The sequence below is a fragment of the Podarcis muralis genome, chromosome 5, assembly GCF_964188315.1.
Source record: "Podarcis muralis chromosome 5, rPodMur119.hap1.1, whole genome shotgun sequence".
Taxonomy (NCBI): domain Eukaryota; kingdom Metazoa; phylum Chordata; class Lepidosauria; order Squamata; family Lacertidae; genus Podarcis; species Podarcis muralis.
In genome coordinates this window covers 94,385,115-94,409,070 of record NC_135659.1, presented here as the reverse complement: position 1 = coordinate 94,409,070, position 23,956 = coordinate 94,385,115, and the positions used below count along the sequence as shown (strand labels likewise).

Genomic DNA, 23,956 nt, shown 5'->3' with positions numbered 1-23,956 from the left:
AAATTTACTCCAGTCTTCTGTGAATTTCTGGCCTCACCGGTTTCGAATCCTTCCTGTTAGTTTCTCTAATTCTGCATAGTCCATTAACTTCATCCTCCATTCTTCAATCGACGGTAACTCTTCTTGCTTCCATTTTTGGGCCAATAATATTCTTGCTGCTGTTATTGCAAGTTCAGTGGCTTGTCATGTGGTCCAGACATGCCCATTTTATACCCTCCAAGGGCCCCTGTTTTCCAGGGACAGTCCTGGAATTACAAAAGCCATCCCATCTTCTGATTTGATCCAGGAATGTCCCTATTTCCCCTGCCAGCACAAAATGCTACAGAGCTCAGGGAGAAGGATGAGCTGGCGCTAGGCTCTCCATGTCCTCTCTAGGGCTACTGCTGAAAGCCTCCTTCCTTGGGCAGCTTGTAGCAGCTGCTGGGGGGGGGCAAGGAGGAGGAGAGACTGGTGCCTCTGAGGTCCAGCCCCACATGACGTACTCGTTCCGAGGGGCAGACAGAGGGCAGAGTCCCCCGGGTGGGAAGTAAAGGGGAGCAGAGCGGAGAGCAATGAGTCTTGATTTTTTTATTTAAAAAAATGTTTTGTGCATTTGCCCTTCTTCTGATAGGAAATGCTCTGCCGGGGGGGTGGGGGAGACACAAAAATGGGGGGTCAAGGAGGGTCAGTTGGTGGGGAGTGAGAAATGCCCTGATTTTCCTTTGAGGAATAATAATAATAATAATAATTTTTATTTACACCCCGCCGTCCCCGGCTCAGGGCAGCTAACACCAGTAAAGTCACAGTAAAAACATAATAGGGAAAATGGAGGGGAGGAACCAGTTTAAAATACAGTTTAAAATGCAGCCTCATTTTAAAATTGCCGATAAATCAAGACCACAAGGGGAGGGAAACATAAGGGTCAAACTAAGTCCAAACCAAAGGCCAGGCGGAACAGCTCTGTCTTTTAGGCCCTACGGAAAGATGTCAAGTCCTGCAGGGCCCTAGTCTCTTGTGACAGAGCGTTTCATCATGTCGGGGCCAGTGCTGAAAAGGCCCTGGCCCTAGTTGAAGCCAATCTAACCTCCTTGAGGCTCGGGACCTCCAAAGTGTTGTTATTTGCGGACCTTAAGGTCCTCCGTGGGGCATACCAGGAGAGGCGGTCCCATAGGTACGTGAATGTTGGAAGGTATGCCGTTTCATTTGCTAATGGTGCGCGAGGGTGTCGTTCGACCTGTCCTGTGCTTGGACATTGTGCACATGTTTGCAAACCCACAAGATAAGGAAGTGGTTTGTTCGCGGGTGGATTTCTGTTGGTTGGTCAGTGTGAGAGGCTGGCTTATTTTTTAATTAATCATTTTATACACATCAGTGAGCCGAGGGGGTGTGTGTATCTTGTCCTCTGGGCAGCCCAGGACCTCCAGACACACTGCCCAGCCTTGCACCCTGGTGAGGTCGCTTCAGTGCGGCAAATGCGGCAAAAACAACATGAGAGGCAGCTCTTGGGGGTTACTGGCCTCTGCAGCCACAGCAGGCGCCGCGATTGTTTGACTTCACCCCCGGAGGCGCCCTCCATTGTCCCTGGAGACAGACAGATGCCAACAACAATGATTATTTATTAAATTTCTATGGTGCCCTTGACCCAACAGTCGCAGGATGGTTTGCAATATAAAAACACAAAAATACACAGCGTAGAAGCAAGCAAAGACGATTTCAAGTAAGATGGCCCCAAACTCTTCGCACACTATGTCTTTAAAGCACATTGCACGCAGAGGAGGTATGAGAAATGCCATAAACACCTCACCCAATTCCCTTGCAGATGAAAGACAATAACAAATAACTAGCAATATGCTGTCCTTTCATGAAACCTCAAATCAGCAGTCTGAGGCAGACACCTCTCTCTGCCTGAGGGAGAGCCAGCCAGGGTGAACTCGCAAACAAAAGAAAACACCTATTTTGACACACACCCTTTATGAGTGTCAGCCTTTTCCTTTCTTCCTGTCGAGTTTCTGAACTGTTTTTCAGGAATTGCTCACTGAATTTGCGGCCAGTTGGTCAGGTCTGAGCACCCTGCCTCTCCAAACCAGATCTTCTCAGGGCCAGCTAGACCTAGCCTTCAACTCCCTTGCAATTTTTCCTGGATGGTTTTGCGTTCTACGTAGCGATAAGAAACCTCAGAGTGGGGAGGGTTGCTTTACAGAATCGCAAACAGCTGTTGTTGTTTTTTTTTAAAAAGGCCACCACGTAAAAAAATAGCTGTATTAAATCCCCAACACACTTTGAAGTCTCTTGATCAAAGAAAAACACTTCTATTTACTCCCTGGTGAGGGCTGCTTCCAAGCCTTTCAAGCTGCAGTTAACTAAAGCAGGATCAAAAACTCGCAATAAATTTTAATTCTGCTTTATACAGAATCAGAGCTTTGGTTCATCTTGCTCAGTACTGTTGACAAACTGGGCAAGGAGCCTTTTTGACCAGATCTTTATTTTGCCTCCCCAACCAATGGGCTAATTTTGAGAGGTGGCTGGGGGCAACCCCCCTGTCAATCATCTCACAGGTGATGGATGGAGAGACAACCCTGCTTGCCCATCAAAGTTGGCCTACAGGGTGTGTGGAGGGAGGAGTCTACTTCTACTGCTACGAAGCAGGCCCCAACAGGACTGGACTCTCTGCTCACCAGCCCTGATCTCTGCACAGACTGCCAGCGACTGTCTAAGTTTTCAGAGAGTGCCTCTCCAAGCCTTAACTGGAAAAAATTGAAGTTGAAACCTTCTGCATGTTGTTGTTGTTGTTGTTTAGTCGTGTCCGACTCTTCGTGACCCCATGGACCAGAGCACGCCAGGCACTCCTGTCTTCCACTGCCTCCCACAGTTTGGTCAAACTCATGCTGATAGCTTCGATAACACTGTCCACCCATCTCGTCCTCTGTCGTCCCCTTCTCCTTGTGCCCTCCATCTTTCCCAACATCAGGGTCTTTTCCAGGGAGTCTTCTCTTCTCATGAGGTGGCCAAAGTATTGGAGCCTCAGCTTCAGGATCTGTCCTTCCAGTGAGCACTCAGGGCTGATTTCCTTCCGAATGGATAGGTTTGATCTTCTTGCAGTCCATGGGACTCTCAAGAGTCTCCTCCAGCACCATAATTCAAAAGCATCCATTCTTCGGCGATCAGCCTTCTTTATGGTCCAGCTCTCACTTCCATACATCACTACTGGGAAAACCATAGCTTCAACTATACGGACCTTTGTTGGCAAGGTGATGTCTCTGCTTTTTAAGATGCTGTCTACCTTCTGTATACAATGAAAATTCTCGCCCACTGAGCTAGCCCCTGGGGCTAGTTTAGGAGAAATACGGCAGGCCTGCGGCAAACATAGCTCTGGTTCCCAACAGAGGAGAATGGTTGAGGAGCTCACTGCTGCCCCGCGCCCTGAGACAATTGCCCCATTCTGTCTAATGGTAGGGCTGGCAGGGCAAGCAAAGACTTGTCTCTGTGACTAAGTAATTGTAAGATTCTTGGTTGAGAGTAATTTTGATTCTTTTAAGCTAAATTTCATGTAATTCAAAGGTTCTGACTTGTGAGTTGAAGGCTGTGCGCATCTGAATGCCCATTGCTGGGATCCACAAGTTGGAGGGACTGCTGTTGTGATCAGGTCCTGTTTTTAGGCTTCCCACAGGAATCTGGTCGGTCACTGTGAGAACAGGATGCTGGACTGAGATAGGCCTTTGGCTTGATCCAGCTGCAAGGCTCTTTTTATGTTCTTGTGCTCTTATCATGCCCCACTTGAAGGAATGGATTTAGACACCAGAAGAGGATATATTGTTTAGCTTTTCTCCTGCCTTGCTCATGTTAGTGAGCTCAGCAGAGTGCTATCCTTTGCAGCTTAAACTTGGAAGCTAAGACAAGATTGATTTAATCTTCTAGAAACAACGATCTAGGATGCTTTAAGGCAGACTGGATTTTCCTGGCATTGCCCACTTTTCTCCCCCTTAAAAACAACAATCTCACATACATTGTTTTGTGAAGAAATAAAAGTAGCATTTACTTACATACTCTAAGTAGCAGTTACAGTAGCAAAATGAAGGCAGGTTTAGACAAAAGTCCAAAATGTAAGTTCATGTAAGGTTTCTGAGCTGTACGGTGAAGAAAGAAGAGGGTGCCCGGGCAGGCAGGAAGTTTGTAGTGTTATAGTTTCCTGCCAAGGGACAAAAGAAGTGATCTCACAGAGTTTTCTCTAGAAAATTTTACAAAAAGGCTCTGTGAGCCTCAGCCCTTTCATGTGCCTAGCTGCATAACTGAGTCAGATGGGCAGGGTACAAAATAAAAATAATAAAAATAATAATTGTTGATTTGATTATATAATGTCCCACAACACTATGGGGTCAAACTGCCTCTCCCAGCTGGATAAATGGGTCTTTGCCATGATGTGTGTCTGCTTTGGAAGACTTTAGTTTTGTTTAGAGTGGGGTGGTGTTCTTAATTGTTTTAAACTGTTTTTTGTTGTTTTATTGTACATTGCCTTGAAATGATTCCATAGAAATCAGCTCAAAGAACCACAGAGCTAGAAGGGACCCAAGGATCATTTAGTCCAAATCCCCTGCAATGTATAAATTGGCGGTGATAATCATCGATTATGATGAGTGCCAGGCTAAAAGTATATCGAGAGAGGAAGCAAGCAAGAAAAAGATATATATGTCACTTTCTTTTCCAGCTGGTACATAAGTGGGATTAGCAGAACCACCGCCAACCATCTCCTCCTCTCTCCTCCGAATCGCCATGGCTCGTTCCTTATCCGGGACAGTGAGAGTAACAGAGGGGAATACTCTCTATCAGGTAACCAAATCTCTCCTTATGCCTTCATAAGTGCTTTGAGCCAGCTGAACTGCCAATACCTGCCCCAAGGGAGTGTGTTCAATGCAGTTCCATGATGGAAGAATTATCCATGCCTTCCTCAAAGTGCATCTCCCATGGTTCCTTGGGGAAAGAAAGTCAGCCTTGGCAGATACTAAAAACGGGGTCAGAATCTGTATGGCGTAGATTGACGTCTCAATTTTTTCTATCCATTTGCCACAGTTGAAGCTCAAGGCTGGTGGGTTTAAAAAAACAATAATAATTCACAGACTAGGTAAAGGTAAAGGGACCCCTGACCATTAGGTCCAGTCGTGGCCGACTCTGGGGTTGCGGCGCTCATCTCGCTTTATTGGCCAAGGGAGCCGGCGTACAGCTTCCGGGTCGTGTGGCCAGCATGACTAAGCCACTTCTGGTGAACCAGAAACGCCGTTTACCTTCCCGCAGGAGATGTACTTATTTATCTACTTGCACTTTGATGTGCTTTTGAACTGCTAGGTTGGCAGGAGCAGGGACCAAGCAACGGGAGCTCACCCTGTCGCGGGGATTCGAACTGCCGACCTTCTGATTGGCAAGCCCTAGGCTCTGTGTTATTACCCACAGCACCACCCATGTCCCTCAATTCACAGACTACAAAGCAATTATTAATTATAATTTTTATTTGTTGGATTACTTACGCATTATTCACTGTAAGATCTCAAGTTTGTTGTTTTTGGCATCCGTCTGTCTCAACAGACAATGGAGTGCACATTCTCTAAGGGGCGCACTGCCTGGTCAGTGCATGTGGAGATCCTAGGCTGCCCGGACAACAAGAACCCCCTCTCCGCCTCACTGATGTGGTCCAAAGGAAAGCACAGCAATACATTTGGCACCAGCTTGGCTGCAGGACTTGCCGGAAGGAGGCATAAAACAGTATGCCATCCAACCATCTTAGGGACTCCACTCCTAATTTGTGCAGGGTTTACTCCTTAGCTTTTTCTTCTTCCCAAGATGTCCTGCAAGGAAGCAGGGACAGATTTTCCTCGGGGTTTTATCCCAAAGCCTTACACACAAATGACTACAGCTGCAAGCCAGTGGAGGTTTAGGACCAGAGTTTTCCTTCTCCTAGAGGGGCCACCTAGCAGTTCGAAAGCACGTCAAAGTGCAAGTAGGGTTCAAAAGCACGTCAAAGTGCAGCCCTCTTTAGGGAAGATTTTAATGTTTAATAGGTTATTGTATTTTAGTGTTTTGTTGGAAGCCGCCCAGAGTGGCTGGGGAAACCCAGCCAGATGGGCGGGGTATAAATAATAAATTATTATTATTATTATTATTATTATTATTATTATTATTATTATTATTATTATTATTATTGCGTGCTGTACGCTGAAAGAAAAGTTGTACTGCTGGTATTTAACTCCTAGTAAACTAGCAAAAAAGGGGGGGGACACGGGTGGCGCTGTGGTCTAATCCACTGAGCCTGGGGCTTGCCAATCAGAAGGTCAGTGGTTCGAATCCCCGCGACGAGGTGAGCTCCCGTTGCTCGGTCCCAGCTCCTGCCAACCTAGCAGTTCGAAAGCACGTCAAAGTGCAAGTAGATAAATAGGTACCACTCTGGTGGGAAGGTAAACAGCGTTTCCATGCGCTGCTCTGGTTCGCCAGAAGCGGCTTAGTCATGCTGGCCACATGACCCAGAAGCTGTACGCCGGCTCCCTCGGCCAGTAAAGCGAGATGAGCGCCACAACCCCAGTGTTGGCCATGACTGGACCTAATGGTCAGGGGTCCCTTTACCTTTTAGATGGACCACCTTGCCAGGTTGGTGATCCCCATCTGCCCCTCACTTCCATCTACAGCACGTGCAGAAACCTCCTTCTTGACCGCTATCGGTTAAAGCAATTTAAAATCAGACCAATGGGGTGTGTCCTGAAGTGTATATAAATATATCTCAGGTGCCAGCGGGCAGGAGAAAGAGGTGAATCTTCAGCATACCTGCCCATCCAGTTTCAGCATGCAACCAGCGGCCGTTGGTGGAACCAGACAAGGGGGCAGGCATTGCTCTCCTGCCTTTCCAGCATCAAATGTTAGCATGATGGGCATAAGGTAGGCAAGGCAATGGAGCCTGTCCAATGCTCCTGTTGCTGTACTTTGCTCCTAGCGCCTCTTAGGTATGATGGGAAGGCAGGTGAGCAAGGCTGAGCTACCTGTGCTGTCCCACCAACTGCCTCTACACAGACTTTATTGCTGCAGAGCTCCACATGGCTCACTGTTTTAAGAGGCTCCTAACCCATGTGCCATGGGACGCAGGTGGCGCTGTGGGTTAAACCACAGAGCCTAGGACTTGCCGATCAGAAGGTCGGCGGTTCGAATCCCCGCAACGGGGTGAGCTCCCGTTGCTCGGTCCCTGCTCCTGCCAACCTAGCAGTTCAAAAGCACATCAAAATGTAAGTAGATAAATAGGTACCACTCTGGCAGGAAGGTAAGCGGCATTTCCGTGCGCTGCTCTGGTTTGCCAGAAGCGACTTAGTCATGCTGGCCACATGACCCGGAAGCTGTATGCTGGCTCCCTCAGCCAGTAGAGCGAGATGAGCGCTGCAACCCCAGAGTCGGTCACGACTGAACCTAATGGTCAGGGGTCCCTTTACCTTTATATCACAAATGGAGACGCAGGTGTGGTCTAAACAACTGAGCCTCTTGGGCTTGCTGATCAGAAGGTCGGTGGTTCGAATCCCTGCGGCGGAGTGAACTCCTGTTGCTCTGTCCCAGCTCCTGCCAACCTAGCAGTTCGAAAGCACGCCAGTGCAAGTAGATAAATAGGTACTGCTGCAGCGGAAAGGTAAACGGCGTTACCGTGCGCTCTGGCTTCCATCATGGTGTCCCGTTGTGCCAGAAGTGGTTTAGTCATGCTGGCCACATGATCCGGAAAGCTGTCTGTGAACAAATGCCGGCTCTCTTGGCCTGAAAGCGAGATGAGCGCTGCAACCCCATAGTCTCCCTTGTCTGGACTCAACCTTTACTTTTACCTATACAGTGGTATCTCGGGTTAAGAACTTAATTCGTTCTGGAGGTCCGTTCTTAACCTGAAACTGTTCTTAACCTGAAGCACCACTTTAGCTAATGGAGCCTCCCACTGCCGCCACCACGTGATTTCTGTTCTCATCCTGAAGCAAAGTTCTTAACCCGAGGTACTATTTCTGGGTTAGCAGAGTCTGTAACCTGAAGCGTCTGTAACCCAAGGTACCACAGTATAGTGGTACCTTGGGTTAAGTACTTAATTTGTTCTGGAGCTCCGTTCTTAACCTGAAACTTTTCTTAACCTGAAGCACCACATTAGCTAATGGGGCCTCCCGCTGCTGCCGCGCTGCCACACCGCAATTTCTGTTCTCATCCTGAAGCAAAGTTTTTAACCCGAGGTACTATTTCTGGGTTAGCGGAGTCTGTAACCTGAAGCATCTGTAACTTGAAGCGTCTGTAACCCAAGGTACCACTGTATCACAGTATTGAAAAGCAGACATCGCCCAGCACGTAAGGGAGTTGTGCTTGAACGTAGGCACTCGCCTTGGTGAGCGGAGGCCCCTGGGAACAGTCTCCTTGATGCAAGATCGCTGCTGCCCTTTCGCATGTGTGTGAAAGGACAGATAAGAAGCGTTTCGCAATTGCTCTTGAGTTTGTTCCCAGCAAATGTGGGGCGGCAGATTGGGCCACCGCTTTGCAGAGGCAAGAGAAACTCTCAGGCTTACTGTACGAGGGAGTGGCAGGGAAGGTCAGGGAACTGGTGCGTTTGAGGACCTATTTCTCACAGTCGGTGGGGGAAGAGGGTGGGGGTGAGTTTCAAGCACTTTGAGCTTCTCTTTCAAAGGAAGGAAAGCAATCTGCAGAAGCGAAAGAGTCTGCACCTGTAAAATAAGAAACAATAACTTTAAAAGTCTACATAAATTGGGGGGGGGATTGCTATTGGACCTCCGGTGCTGACCTCAGCATTCAAAGATAGCAGCAGCCAGCTTGTTGTTAGGATGTTAATCAACACCGTTTCCAGAGGATGTTTCCAGCTTGGTTAATTATAGGTGTGTTAAAGTTGCCACCTTTTTCTGGAAATAGCAACCCTCCAAGAACGCTGTGGGTTAAACCACAGAGCCTAGGACTTGCTGATCAGAAGGTCGGCGGTTCAAATCCCCGCGACGGGGTGAGCTCCCGTTGCTCGGTCCCAGCTCCTGCCCACCTAGCAGTTCAAAAGCACGTCAAAGTGCAAGTAGATAAATAGGTACCACTCTGGCAGGAAAGTAGATAAATAGGTACCACTCCAGCGGGAAGGTAAACGGGGTTTCCGTGCGCTGCTCTGGTTCACCAGAAGCGGCTTAGTCCTGCTGGCCACATGACACGGAAGCTGTATGCTGGCTCCCTCGGCCAGTAAAGCGAGCTGAGCGCCGCAACCCCAGAGACTGGACCTAATGGTCAGGGGTCCCTTTAACTTTACATCAGAACGAATGAGGCTCCAACATTCTGCAGCCACTGAGTGTGCCCAGAGTTTTGGGCAATGCTTTTTTTGATGCACCAACATAAAATGGCATGTGTGGGTGCACTGAAGCCCATTTCATGGGCCGGTGTGTGTGTGTGTGTGTGTGTGTGTGTGTGTGTGTGTGTGTGTGTGTGTAGATGCATGATGGCATTTTGCTGGGTGCCATCTATCACACCAAAGCACAGCCAAGCCTTTTTGTTTCCATTGTCCCAAAGGGATGGAAGCAGCATGCCAAAGCCCTTTCCAATGTGTTGTGGGCGAGGGGATTATCGATTTGGTTTTGTTCTTATTTTTATTATGTATTTTGGTTTTTTTTATTGTATTTTTATGTTGTGAATCTCCCTGAGGCGGTATTGAAATTTAATAAATAAGAACATAAGAAAAACATTTTTTTTAAAAAAAAGCTGCTTTGTGCAAAACTGTTCTTGCACAAAACACCTGTATTAAAAATAAAAATAATAAAATTTGCCCTTGCAGGTATAGGAAAGGGAAAAGGGGGAAAAACCCCTCTGCATCCAAATTCCTCAGGAATTAGAAAGGAAGTTCAGGCACTCCACAAGCTTGTATCAGCTTTGCTATTTTTCTAGAAAAAGAGGTGTCGGAACTCACCACGAACACCTCCCTTGTTCTCTTATAATGGCAATGGCACTCACCTGAGAGGTGCTGGAACTGAGTTCCAGTGAGTTCCAACTAAAAAAAAAGCCCTGCGTGACAGTATTATGGGATGTAACCAGCTTACAGGCCCCCTCCCCCCCAAAAAAAAACACCCACACACCCACAAGTGGCTTTTTAATATTGAGCCATTCGCAAAGCTGTCCTCATACTGATGAGGATGAGCTCACTCCAGAAACTTTCTTGTACGGAATATCTTCTCGGATCTACAAATGCTAATTACTACACCACACATACAAACATTCCCTCTCTCTCCCATGTAATTATACTAAATTGTGAAACAAACAATGGTGTCCTTCCCACACAAGTCATTTGGTGCAAAGGATGAGACGGCCGCAGGCTAAGCGGTGACGGGGCACTAGCAAAAGTCTTCAGACTAACTCTAGAAGCTTGGCTAGTCCATTCCCAGCATCAAATTTGGAGCCCACCTTGGAAGATGGCAACGACCGTCTTTGGGTTTCCTTCCAGAAATGTTGTGGATGGCAAGGACGGTTTCCATCCCTTTTCTTTCCACTTTTCCAACCCCATGTCTGAACCATCATGCAGGAAGCCAAAATCTGGATTTTCCAAGAGGGGAAAGCCATGCTTGGAAGGATAAGCAAATCAGTTTCTTAAGCTTAAGCCAAGAAATAGTATTCTCTATGAAACTGAATATCAATACAGTGGTACCTCAGGTTACATACGCTTCAGGTTACACACTCCACTAAGCCAGAAATAGTGCTTCAGGTTAAGAACTTTGCTTCAGGATAAGAACAGAAATCGGGCTCCGGCAGCGCGGCGGCAGCAGGGGGCCCCATTAGCTAAAGTGGTGCTTCAGGTTAAGAACAGTTTCAGGTTGAGAATGGACCTCCGGAACGAATTAAGTACTTAACCCGAGGTACCACTGTATACATCTCAAGGCTTTGAGATTAGACCACTGAAGAAGCCCAGAAAATTACCTTGGGAGTGTGCTACCTGCAAGCCCCAGTAAAAGCGAACAGCGGCCTCTTGGTTACTTGGACTGCCAGGGCGAAACAGGTGCAAAACGCAGGCACCCTGTCGTCTACAACTTCATTAACATCCATCTACAACTTCACTAGCATCTCTCGGTATTGTGGACAACACCAAACTTACCTTTTGCTGATACCTTCATGAACTTATCCTATCTTTAAAAGACATCTGAAGGCAGCCCTGTTTAGGGAAGTGTTTAATATTTAATGCTGTATTGTTTTTAACACTTGATTGGGAGCCGCCCAAAGTGGCTGGCGAAACTCAGCCAGATGGGCGGGGTATAAATTATTACTACTACTACTACTATTATTATTATTATTATTATTATTATTATTATTATTATTATTATCTAAAAAGATAAAGAAAACAAAAGACTGAGTTAAGCACTTGAAAAATCCATTGAAATCAGATATTATCTGCCCATCTTAGGCTGGGCAGTTCGCAAGTCTCTGTGGCTTTGCATAAGGTTTTGTATTTTTCTCAGAAGATTGATAAAGAATGTATAATCACTTTGGTAATTATTGTGTGTATATTAGCCAACGTGTTGCAGGAGTCATACTACTTCTATCAGCAACACGGGTTGTATTTTTCTAGCATGCTTGGAAACCAGGGCTTGTTCAAGACATATTTCTGGGGGCAGAGCAATCACACATTGTGTCGTCTTCTCCTTCCCTTCAACCTTCAGTTCGGAACCATACCAAAGTGCGACATTTCAGAATCTACAAAGAGCCTGGAGGGAGTTTTTACTTGGAAAAGGGACACATGTTTCCAAATCTGGAGCAGCTCCTTGCCTACTACACAGCCAACTGGAATGTCATACATAGTCCCTTGCTTCATCCCTGCATCCAAAAGGTTAGTATAGGGGTATGTTTTCCTGTATCATCACTCATTTCCTTCTGATCTTATGCATTACTTCTGTCTTCCGCTTGTCTTCTGTATTACTTTTGTCCTCCTCTTATGCATTACTTCTGTCTTCCGCTTGTCTTCTGTATTACTTTTGTCCTCCTCTTATGCATTACTTCTGTCTTCTGCTTGTCTTCTGTATTACTTTTGTCCTCCTCTATCCATTCAGTATCTCCATGTAAGCCTTCCTTGACCTGGTGCTCTCCAGATGTTTTTGACTGGAACTTCCATCAGCTCTGGCTAGCATGGGGCTGCTCTATGTCTGTACACTCTGGAAGCCAAACACAACTCTCTCCATTACATCTGATTGTCCCTCTCTCCATCTATTCATTTTTATTCGTGGTCCTGCACAATTGCAAATTCACATGCCACATCTTTGAAATTTGGGGGACTTTTGGGGATAGGAACGCTGACACCCATAACACAATGCATATTTTTCTGTGACTGATTTCTGTAGCCAAACGTCGAGACTCCATGGCCATATTGGAAGTGGAAGTCTGAATTGTGACGCTTGTGGGTTTCAAGCACACACACATAGTTTCAAAATTTATTATTAAGTTCAGATTACCTCGCAGGAGGAGGGATTTCTAATTGACGCTAAATTAGAATTCAGCAGTGAGAAATGTCGCCCTCGTACCTTTCCCCCTGTATAAGATGGGATCCTCCTCCAGATTTTGCTGCCTTAGAAACATCGCCCAGTTAGACATTTCTGAAGTTTCCTGGGAGGAGCTGAAAGATCAGGCTAAAAAAAGAGGGCTGGCACCCTGCCTGCCTTCACATTCACCTCCCCAGTTTCCTTGCTATAGATTCCACACCTCCTAGTCACCTGCGCACACTTGCCAAATCTTCCTGGCCTCAAGCCAGGCCCCGCCTAGAAACCTCAGCCTGTCTCCTTAATTCATACCTCCCACCACCTTTTCCTACCTCTGATCAAGCAACACAAAACAGCAGGGTTGGGTTTGTCTGTCCGTCTGGTTCTTTCTCTCTCTTTAGTTCTTGTCCCTGAAGGACCAGGTGCGCAGCCTGGGAGTCATTTTGGACTCACAGCTGTCCATGGAGGCACAGGTCAATTCTGTATCCAGGGCAGCTGTCTACCAACTCCACCTGGTACGCAGGCTGAGACCCTACCTGCCCGCGGACTGTCTCGCCAGAGTGGTGCATGCTCTAGTTATCTCCCGCTTGGACTACCGCAATGTGCTCTACGTGGGGCTATCTTTGAAGGTGACTCGGAAACTACAGCTAATCCAGAATGCGGCAGCTAGACTGGTGACTGGGGGCGGCCGCCGAGACCACATAGCACCAGTCTTGAAAGACCTACATTGGCTCCCAGTACGTTTCCGAGCACAATTCAAAGTGCTGGTGTTGACCTTTAAAGCCCTAAACGGCCTCGGCCCAGTATACTTGAAGGAGCGTCTCCACCCCCATCGTTCTGCCCGGACGCTGAGGTCCAGCACCGAGGGCCTTCTGGCGGTTCCCTCATTGCGAGAAACAAAGCTACAGGGAACCAGGCAGAGGGCCTTTTCGGTAGTGGCGCCCATCCTGTGGAACGCCCTCCCATCAGATGTCAAAACGATAAACAACTACCTGACATTCAGAAGACATCTGAAGGCAGCCCTGTTCAGGGAAGTTTTTAATGTATGATATTTTAGTGTTTTTGGGTTTCTATGGAAGCCGCCCAGAGTGGCTGGGGAAACCCAGCCAGATGGGCGGGGTACAAATAATAAATTATTATTATTATTATTATTATTATTATTATTATTATCATCCAGATTTTCTTTTCAAAATTTCTTTATATCATTTCCCTGTTTACAGTTACATTTCTTTCCCAGGAGTTTGGATGCTAACCAGAACCAAGCCCTTCAAACCAAACAGCCTGATCTTGTGCAGAGTTAGAAATACTTAATCCAGGGTCTCCAACATGGTGCCCGTGGGCACAATGGGACCCTTAAGTTATTCCTGTAGTGCTCATAAAACACCTGAGCCCTCTTCTCAATGTCCCTGTCCGTCCGTCCCGGTCATGAGGCTGGTTACCTTCTTCTCCCTTGAAAAGTACCGTATTTTTTGCTCTATAAGACGCACTTTTTCCCTCCTAAAAAGTAAGGGGAAATGTGTGTGTTGGTCTTATGGAGCGAATGCAGGCTGCGCAGCTATCCCAGAAGCCAGAACAGCTGTTCTAGCTTCTGGCTTAGCCCCTCAGTCCCTTCCCCTACCTCCCGGGAAAGCCCCCAAGAGCCGCGCGGAGCATATGTGTGGCTCTTGGGGGCTTTTCCCCGAGGAGGGAGAAGGGCAGCCCGTCAGCAATGGGCTGCCCTTCTCCCTCCTCGGGGAAAAGCCTGCAAGCGCCGCACACACGCTCCACGCGGCTTGTGAAAGGGAGCGCTGAGCAGAGCCTGGGATGCATACAGGCTCTGCTCAGCGCTCCCTTTAAAGAATATTTTTTTCCTTGCATTCCCTCTCTAAAAACTAGGTGCGTCTTATGGTCAGGTGCGCCTTATGGAGCAAAAAATACGGTGCATAGAGCTGAAGGAGGAAATGGCAAGAATGACACTCTTCCCCACTTCCTTCTTCCGCTCTATGTTCTTTTCAAGGCTCATATTAATTGTAATGGATCGGACATTTACTCATATCCTCTGGAAGAACACAGAGTGTGTTGGCACGCTTCCTTTCTGTCCGCCTCTCAGCGGGACTGATCCGCCAGAGGGAGAGAGAAGTGAGGGGGTGACACCCATGGTGCCTTTGGACCTAAAACCACTGTTGACCCCTGACTCAAGTCTATTGAAATCACCTGAGATCATCTAACTCCACAAAGATCAGAGTCCACCTTCTTGTACTGGCGGAGACCATTTTGCATGGGGGTTTTATTCCTGACCCCTGCGCGCATCCGTAGAGCACACATAATCCTGCTCCGCCCAGTTACACCCTGTCCCAACCCCCCATTCCGCCCCATTCTGCCCCGTTCCAGATCCAAAACGACCCGTGTATCGGGGATCATGCATCAACTGGACACATGCAAAATGGTCACTGAATGTACTGCATTTCGGATTTTCTTGGTTAAAAATGAGAATGCGATTCCCCACGTACAATTCCAAGTTGCAAATCTGCATTCTTTATTATATGGCTCAAGAAGTAACCATTTTCTGTGGTGTATGACCTGTCAATCACCTTATCCACAGAATCATAGAGTTGGGACCCACAAAGCCATTCCTTCAATATAGGGAGGCATCACAGCTAATAAATCCCTAACAGATGGCCATCCTACCTTTGTTTTTAAAAAAACCCTGATGGAGAGCCCACCAGCCTTCAGGTAGGCCCTTCTGCCTGGGCAGGTTTACAGTGTCAGTATTGTTGGAGATTCATTCCCCGTGTCTGCAGTCATGGGATTGTTGTCTATCACATGACAGTGTGTGTTTTCATTCCACAGTGTGGAAAGTGACGGAGACAGGATGTTTTGGTATTACAGCGGTACCTCTGGTTGCGAACGGGATCTGTTCCGGAGGCCCGTTCGCAACATGAGAAGAACGCAACCCGCGTCTGTGCATGCACGGGTCATGATTCGCCGCTTCTGTGCATGCACATGACATCATTTTGCGCGTCTGCACATGCACGAGCAGCGAAACCCGGAAGTAACCCTTTCCGGTACTTCCGGGTCGCCGCAGGACGCAACCTGAAAACGCTCAATGTGAAGCAAACGTAACATGAGATATGACTGTACTGTGTTCCATGAAGTGGGACTATTGTCCTTTGCTCTTTCTCTCTTTGCTGTCTGATGAGAAAGAGGAAGGAGCTATAGCAGAATGCTCCGGGTGTATTATATGTAAATAAACGTAGATTAGCCAAAATGCTGTGCTACTGAGTTCTGTTACACAAACCGCGAATACTCTGTGGATCCCTAAGTGTGCTAATGCCTTTTAGCATCAGTCGCTGTGATGTTCGGGCAGAAGAAAGCTTTTGAAGCTCCCGAACGATTGACCAGGAGGAAGAGAACATGCCAGGCGGGCATGCGTCTCTGCCAGGGTCCTACACGAGAGTAGGACGCTCCTAACAAGTATTCCCCCCCCCCATGTGCCTACCCTTTTTCAGAGGCCTACTGAGACGGACCAATGGGAACGTCCCCGCTCGGAGTTCCAGCTCTGGAGGAAGATGGGCGAAGGATGCTTCGGAGAGGTGTGGGAAGGAACGTGGAAGAACACAGTGCCGGTGGCCATCAAAATCATGAAGCAAGGTTTGTGGGGTGCAGAACATGCCACTGGTTGTGGAATCCTTCTTTCAGGGATGGGCTGTAGCTCAGGGGTACAGCAGAAGTTTCCTGGCTCAACCTTCAGCATCGTCGGGTAGGGCTGGGGACATCCCATCATCTCTGGCCATTGCTCACACTGGCTGGGACTCATGGGAATGGGAGTCCAACACAGGCTGTGGACACACCAGTGCCGGATTTACGTATAAGCTAAATAAGCTATATGTTAGGGCCCCACTCTCTTGGGGGTCATCAAAAAAATTAAAGGAGAAAAAACTGGATGTACATTTCCAAAATATACGATAATAAAAATAAAACCTACATACAGCAACAGTGTTTTGTGTTGCGTAGGCTCCTATGATGTAAGTCATGGGCCCTGCCTGCTAGCCTGCTCCCTAAAATATCACTGGTTTGCTCATTTCTATATACAGTGGTACCTCGGGTTAAGTACTTAATTCCAGAGGTCCATTCTTAACCAGAAACTGTTCTTAACCTGAAGCACCACTTTAGCTAATGGGGCCTCCTGCTGCCACTGCGCCGCCGGAGCACGATTTCTGTTCTTATCCTGAAGCAAATTTCTTAACCCGAGGTAATAGTTCTGGGTTAGCGGAGTCTGTAACCTGAAGCATATGTAACCTGAAGTGTATGTAACCCGAGGTACCACTGTATAGGGTGCCTACATTCTGCATGGACTGGTTGCACGGCAACATGTGCAAATCACTTCAGATACCTATTAGGTCCATAAACTACCATATAGCATATATCCAACACAAAAAACAGTGACAATTTGTTGTTGACGAAGGACCGCTGGATATATAAAGGGCCCCATTACCCTCAGTAGTTTAGGGCCTCATCAAATCTAAACCCAGCCCTGGGACACACCATACGTGTAAAGCACACATCCCCACAAAGATTCCCAAGTTTGTGAAGGGTGCTGGGAATTGTAGCTCTGTGAGGGGTAAGCTACTTCCCTGGAGTGCCCCACTCATAGAATTTCCTTGAGAAACTTTTCATCCCTGCAGTATTTTTGGTCTTTCTTCCACAGCTGACATGAGGGATGACTTTGCCAAAGAGATCCAGAATTTGAAATGTCTGAAACACACAAGGCTCATCAAACTCCTGGCCATCTGCTCTGTAGGAGAACCTGTCTACATTGTCACCGAGTTGATGAGGAAGGGGAACCTACATAGCTACCTCAACAGTGAGTATCGCTCCGGCAGCTGCCCTGAACGTGATGCCCCATTGCAGTGCTGAGATATCAGAGAATCCCAGGGGGGGGGGAATGGAAACGAGAGCTAAAATTCCTGGTATTCGCTTCCTTGCCCCATGTCCAGAATGAAAATTAATCCAGCAAATACAACCATATTGCAATTATTGTTGCCACAAATGGTAAGGTAAAGGTAAAGATAATGGGCCCCCTGACCATTAGGTCCAGTTGTGGCTGACTCTGGGGTTGCGGCGCTCATCTCACTTTATTGGCCAAGGGAGCCGGCGTACAGCTTCCGGGTCATGTGGCCAGCATGACTAAGCCGCTTCTGGCGAACCACAGTAGTGCACGGAAACACCGTTTACCTTCCCACCGGAGCAGTACCTATTTATCTACTTGCACTTTGACGTGCTTTCGAACTGCTAGGTTGGCAGGAGCTGGGAATGAGCAACGGGAGCTCACCCCGTCGCAGAGATTTGAACCGCCGACCTTCTGATCAGCAAGTCCTAGGCTCTGTGGTTTAACCCACAGTGCCACCCTCATCCCTGCCACAAATGGTACATAACCCATTACATCTTTCCCCATTTGCAACGTGTTTCTTTTGCGCTGAAACAAATGGGGCACAATCGCACGACAACATAGCTTACATAGCCTGCAGAAGTTACGTAATTTGTTGCGTAAATTACACAAGTTTTGCTGCAGCGAACAGCAAGACGAAGAGTGGTTTGGCAAAAGGCGAACTGCAGCAGAACAGAAACAGAGCTGCGTGAGATAGGTACAGGGAAATATGGGAGATGGTTAGGGTTGCCATACGTCTAAAATTCCCCAGACATAACTGGTATTCGGGCCTCGGAAACAGTGTCCAGGCAGAAATCGCTGGAAGTGTAGATTTTGGCGAATTTCATTTAAAATAGCTCAAAAACTCTCTATCTTTTTGATTTTGCAGTAGCAGGAGTCCTTATGTTGACTTCTGCTGGAGGCAAGTTAGTTAACTCTGGCCCTTAGTTTTAAGTTGCATTCTTGCCTATGTACCAGTATATATGCACATATAAAACTTTATTATTTCCTTTTTCATTGCCCATTCTGTTAGAATCATTCACATTTTGGTCACGCTGTGGGGCCTCTGAAACCTGACTTAGCTTAAGCGCTCAGCATGCCTTCGCCTGTCCCTGCCAGATGACTTATTTGTGACTTTATTGGACCACACAGCCCTCTTCCTCTGAGCCACATTTTGACAAGGCGGAAAAAAGAGCCCAAACATGCTCATAGCTGACCAGTAAGGCCCCACCCACAACACATGCGCCCCTCCCCAAATCATGCTTAAAGCGAAGCCTGTCTAATAGATACTTTAAAAGATGTGCGTATCAGGACCCCAAAGTCTATGCATAAAATAAAAGTAGTTTTGAAGAGAATTTTGTGGGTGCAAAACAGATATGCGCACCGTTGCAAGTCACAGTGCTTCAACAACCCACGCCACTGTTGTAAACAGAAATCTGACCTTTTTCCCCTTATGGGTATCCAAGAGCCCATATAGAGTCCTTACGTAGGTTCCCTATTAAAGGTAAAGGTACCCCTGCCCGTGCGGGCCAGTCGTGTCCGACTCTAGGGTTGTGCGCTCATCTCACTTAAGAGGCCGGGAGCCAGCGCTGTCCGGAGACACTTCCGGGTCACGTGGCCAGCGTGACGAAGCTGCTCTGGCGAGCCAGCACCAGCGCAGCACACGGAAACGCCGTTTACCTTCCCGCTATAAAGCGGTACCTATTTATCTACTTGCACTTAGGGGTGCTTTCGAACTGCTAGGTGGGCAGGAGCTGGGACCGAATGACGGGAGGTCACCCCGCCGCGGGGATTCGAACCGCCAACCATACGATCGGCAAGTCCTAGGCACTGAGGTTTTATCCACAGCGCCACCCGCGTCCCCTCAAGTTTCCCTATTGGTAGGAGAAAATAACAGAGGCCAACCAGAGAATATTGAGAAGCAAAGCAGCTCGTAAGCCTGATCTTTATTGATCTGTTGCAACAGGGTCCTCACTCACCACACACAGGAGGGAGGAGGAACCCAGAACAATGGCTCGCAAGGCCTTTATAGACATTTTAAATTCCCTGCCCTGGAGCTCAAGACCACCCCCAGATACATCATACCTACATCACAGAAAGGGTGATCTACAGCAGAAATCTGAGTGCTTTGTTTACCTCCTGTCTGCCAGGTTACCTGTTTAATGGTCACTTGATTGGATTGCCTGGGGAGCCTGGCCAGTCTTTTGTAATGGTAAATACTTAGTTCCTGAGACAGGTCACAGGCTCACACCCTATTCATATCTTAAATGTGCCCTTAAGACAGGATTTGTGAAGGAAAAGACAATGGGGAGGCTTTTCCATTTTCCTTTGACCTTGCAGAGAAAACATTTGGTCAGTTTGGGAATCAAAAATGGTTTCAGGTTGGTCTTCCTATGCTGATCTATGTACGTGCTTGGTTGGTACACTTATGAACATTTAACGTGTATCTAAGACCTCAAAATTCCTATCACACCACGTTCCACATCAATCAATGGGTGCGTTGTGAAGTGAGCACACCTTGAGAAATCATTGTAGCTGCCACCTACGTCTAAGTAGAAGGATTGCACATTGCAACAAATGTCCGAGCAATGAGGAAACCTGTTTGGCTCTCTGGAATGTCCGTGCGCATGTGTGTATACGCATTACATGCTCAGGCCTTTATTTTCTCTCCTGGCCCATGATGCATCACCTTCAAAAGCACCCAGTGCCGGCTCCCTGAGCTTTGTTGTGCAACGTTTATAACTCACGGGTTCGCTGGAGAAAATTGATGCTTAGGACGAGCACAGCTCCCCCAAAATCTCCTCCCTCCTGGGCAACCAGGATGTTTCAATTTGTCTGTACAGATCTCATGAAAGGGCAACTCCCCTTTCAGCACCCAGGTGGCAACCACAACAAAAGAACACCCCTGTGGTGCAAATATTCTCTCTCGCCTCTTCCTCCCAGCTGAGAAAGGTTTGGCCCAGGAAGCCGGTTGAACAGCTTGCAAAGTAGGGCGTTCGTTCACAAAAGACAATCTGCTGTGAACGACTTGACCTCCTTCTCAGTTCTTCTTTGTTACCCAAGGAGGGACAACTCCCAAGGAGAACAGGTCTAGGAGCCCCACTGCTGAGGGAGAGCAGTCGCCCTTCTTGGCTAAACGACTCCCCAACACTAGCTTTGTCTAATAACGAACTTCCTTATTGCACCCTGATGTCACCCGGAGGTTGAGAATTAAAATTGCATTGGCTTCTTATTTCACTGTTGTTTTTTAATGAAGCACCCGATCCAAGAAATCCAATTCAGCGGTAAAGAGTGGGTTTCTCCAGGGAACAGGGGAGCAAGTGGAAGTGGGGATGAGACTTTACACCATGGGTAGGCAAACTAAGCCCCGGAGGCCGGAACCGGCCCAATCGCCTTCTAAATCCAGCCCATGGACGGTCCAGGAATCAGCATGTTTTTACATGTGCCCTTTTATTTAAAATGCATCTCTGGGTTATTTGTGGGGCATAGGTATTCGTTCATTTTTTTCACCAAAATCTAGTCTGGCCCCCCACAAGGTCTGAGGGACAGTGGACCGGCCCCCTGCTGAAAAAAATTGCTGACCCCTGCTTTACACGCAGCGGGGTTTTAGCCAATGTTAGTCCGACTCAGAGTAAACCCACTGAAATTAATAAATGTGACTATTTAGGTCCATTAATTTCAATTTGTCCACTCCAAATAAAAGCTTAGTTGGGTTCAACCTAGTGCCAGACTGCTGACAGTCTGATCATCGGCTTGCAACTGCAAAAAAAAAAATCATGTGGGGCAGAAAACTTTTTTACGGCAAACAAGTGGGACAAGGCTGTGAGGAGTCCATGCAATTGTCTGTTTTTTGTTCCTGGTTATTTCTTACCCGCCCTTCGCCCTAAAGTCAGGTTATGTAAACTGAAATTGAAATTGCAAAATAATGAGTAATCAACAAACCACAAAACAACCACAATGGAAGCAAAAAATTGATGCGTTTTGATAACACCATTCACAGGGAGGAGAACTGCAAATTAGCACTTTAATCTGGGGCCTTTTAGGAGTGAGTGGGATGTTTGTTAATGTATTTCTTTTTTTCCCCTTGGCTTTAATGTATCCATATGGGGAGTTATTGTCTGTCTGTCTGTCTGTCTGGTTGGTTGGAAAGTCGCATTGGGTTGCCCTGGGCAAGATAAAGCAACTGACAAATTAAATCAATAAATAAGCTGCAAAGTCTCAGCCCAGATAGACCTTAATGGGGAAGGAGTTCCACAGTTTGGGGGCCACCGCAGAGAAGTCTCCACCACAAACCACTGCACACCAGACCTCTGAGGGTGGCAGCATCAAGGCCTTCTCCACTCGTCTCAATAGCAAAGAAGCCAGTACCCTGAGAAATTGCAGGGTGTGTTTTTTTCACACAACCTGGAATGCAAATTTTATATATGCCTAATACCCTTTAGGGCTGCCATACGTCTGGACATTTTCCCAGACGTTAGTGGGATTTCAAAGGCAGGATAGACAATTGAAAAATCACAGTTTCTTTGTGTGTGTTTTTGTTTTTTTTTTTTAAAACCTTTCAGGATGTCCTGAAATATGACAACATTATAAGACAAAGGCCTGAGGAGAGCAGTGACTAAGCCACAAATCAGGATGTCAACTCCTTGTTTAATTGTGCACCTGCCGAAACCCGGGAATATTATTTTAAGAAAATTGACTCTATCTAGAATGGATTTGATTCTCCAAAGCATCGGAGCTCGAGCTCCCCCAAAGTCTAGAGTGACTTCAAAGCAGATTAGATGAATTTTTGGAGGAAGGGGCTCCCAGTGGGTGGCTACCAACCATGCCCCCCCCCCTGCCAGAGGCAAGATGTCTCTGAATGACACTCACATGGGATCATTAGCAGAGGGAGGGTTGTTAGGCTCAGGTCCTTTTGCAGGCTTCCCATAGGCATCTCATGGGCCACTGAAAACATACTGAAAAATAATCATAGCTGTCAACTTTTCCCTTTTTTTAAGGGAAATTCCCGTATTCCGAATAGGATTCTTCACAAGAAAAGGGGAAAGTTGACAGCTATGAAAATAATGCCTTTATGGACAGAGGTACTGAACATTATGCACACAAGTACAGGTTATGATCTCCCAAGAAACCCTAAGATAACTCTCTTTTTCATCATTCTAAAGTCATTAATAGTGATTTACAACTCATTGCTATGCGGCTAACAACAGCAAAACAGTGCGCCGCAAAAAAAATGGAAAACAATAACCCATAACTCATTGGTTATGGAAAACCTCTTGGGACGCGGGTGGCGTTGTGGTCTAAACCACTGAGCCTCTTGGGCTTGCTGATCAGAAGGTTGTGGTTCGAATCCCCGCAACGGGGTGAGCTCCTGTTGCTCGGTCCCTGCTCCTGCCAAACTAGCAGTTCGAAAGCATGCCCAAAAGTGCAAGTAGATAAATAGGTACCACTCTGGCAGGAAGGTAAACGGTGTTTCTGTGCGCTGCTCTGGTTTCGCCAGAAGCGGCTTAGTCATGCTGGCCACATTGTTATGTACTGAAGTTCTCACCCTGGGCCAGCAGGGGGATACTGTAGATAGTTATGCAAATGAAGGATCTAAAGTGACGTTCAGTGATTGGATAGTCTGTATGCAAATGAAGGATTGAAAGTGACGTTCAGTGATTGGATAGTTTTAGAAAGTTGTTACAGTAACAAGGTACTGGAGCTCTATATAAGCAGGCTGACTGAGTCCTTCAACTCAGTTCAGTTCTGGCCTCAGAATAAAGAAGAGCTGTTTGAAGAATCGCTGTGTCGTCTGATATGTTCACCCACAACTTAACACACATGACCCGGAAAAAAACTCTGTGAACACAGACAAACGCCGGCTCCCTTGGCCTGTAAAGTGAGATGAGCACCACAACCCCAGAGTCGTCTGCAACTGGACATAACTGTCAGGGTCCTTTGCCTTTTTTAATGGAAAACGTATCTTAATGATAAAACTTACATATAAGAAAAACACAGTACATAAAAATCAAGATAACAAATTTATTGAGGAGTGGGCCTTATTCTTACATTTCTGGAAAGACAATGTAAATATATTTTTCCTTTAAATTTATTCATGGCACCAGTGCTTTTTTTTCTGGGGGTATGCAGGGGTACGCATACCCCTAAACATTTTGTGAATCTTTGTTCTTTTGTCCATTTACTGTATTTATTTCCCCCGATTTGAACTATAAAATGGTGATTTTCTTGTGTCAAAATGAGAGTACCCCTAAACATTTTTTTTAGGAAAAAAAGCACTGCATGGCACTATAGAATTATTTTATTATCCCTTCTCCCCTCCACATGCCTTTTGGCAACAGATTGCAATAATATAATATAAATAAATTTATTTAAAAGAACAAAACAAAAACAAAAAGGGCAGAACTAGATGAGACTTAGGCCTCATCCAGCATGACTCTTATGCTCATATGCATGTGTTGAAGACAAGGTCTTCAAGACAGCAGAGAGAATGTCACCTGTTTCCTGTTTGCACCAAGAAGTATAAAAAACAGCAAGTGAGGTTTGAAACAGCTTTGGCAATTAGTGGAGGTTAACTCACTCCGTTTGT

At 46.8% G+C, this 23,956-nt stretch overlaps 1 protein-coding gene across 1 annotated transcript in view; it reads left to right on the top strand.

Moving 5' to 3' along the window:
• The window catches only part of SRMS (src-related kinase lacking C-terminal regulatory tyrosine and N-terminal myristylation sites), a 45,136-nt gene that overhangs the window by 11,870 nt on the left and 9,310 nt on the right, over positions 1-23,956 (top strand). Inside the window, exons 2-5 of the mRNA XM_028735449.2 lie at positions 4,682-4,803; positions 11,655-11,821; positions 15,953-16,094; positions 17,152-17,307. Coding sequence (XP_028591282.2) covers positions 4,682-4,803; positions 11,655-11,821; positions 15,953-16,094; positions 17,152-17,307 — 587 coding nt within the window. The remainder of the gene's footprint in view (positions 1-4,681; positions 4,804-11,654; positions 11,822-15,952; positions 16,095-17,151; positions 17,308-23,956) is intronic.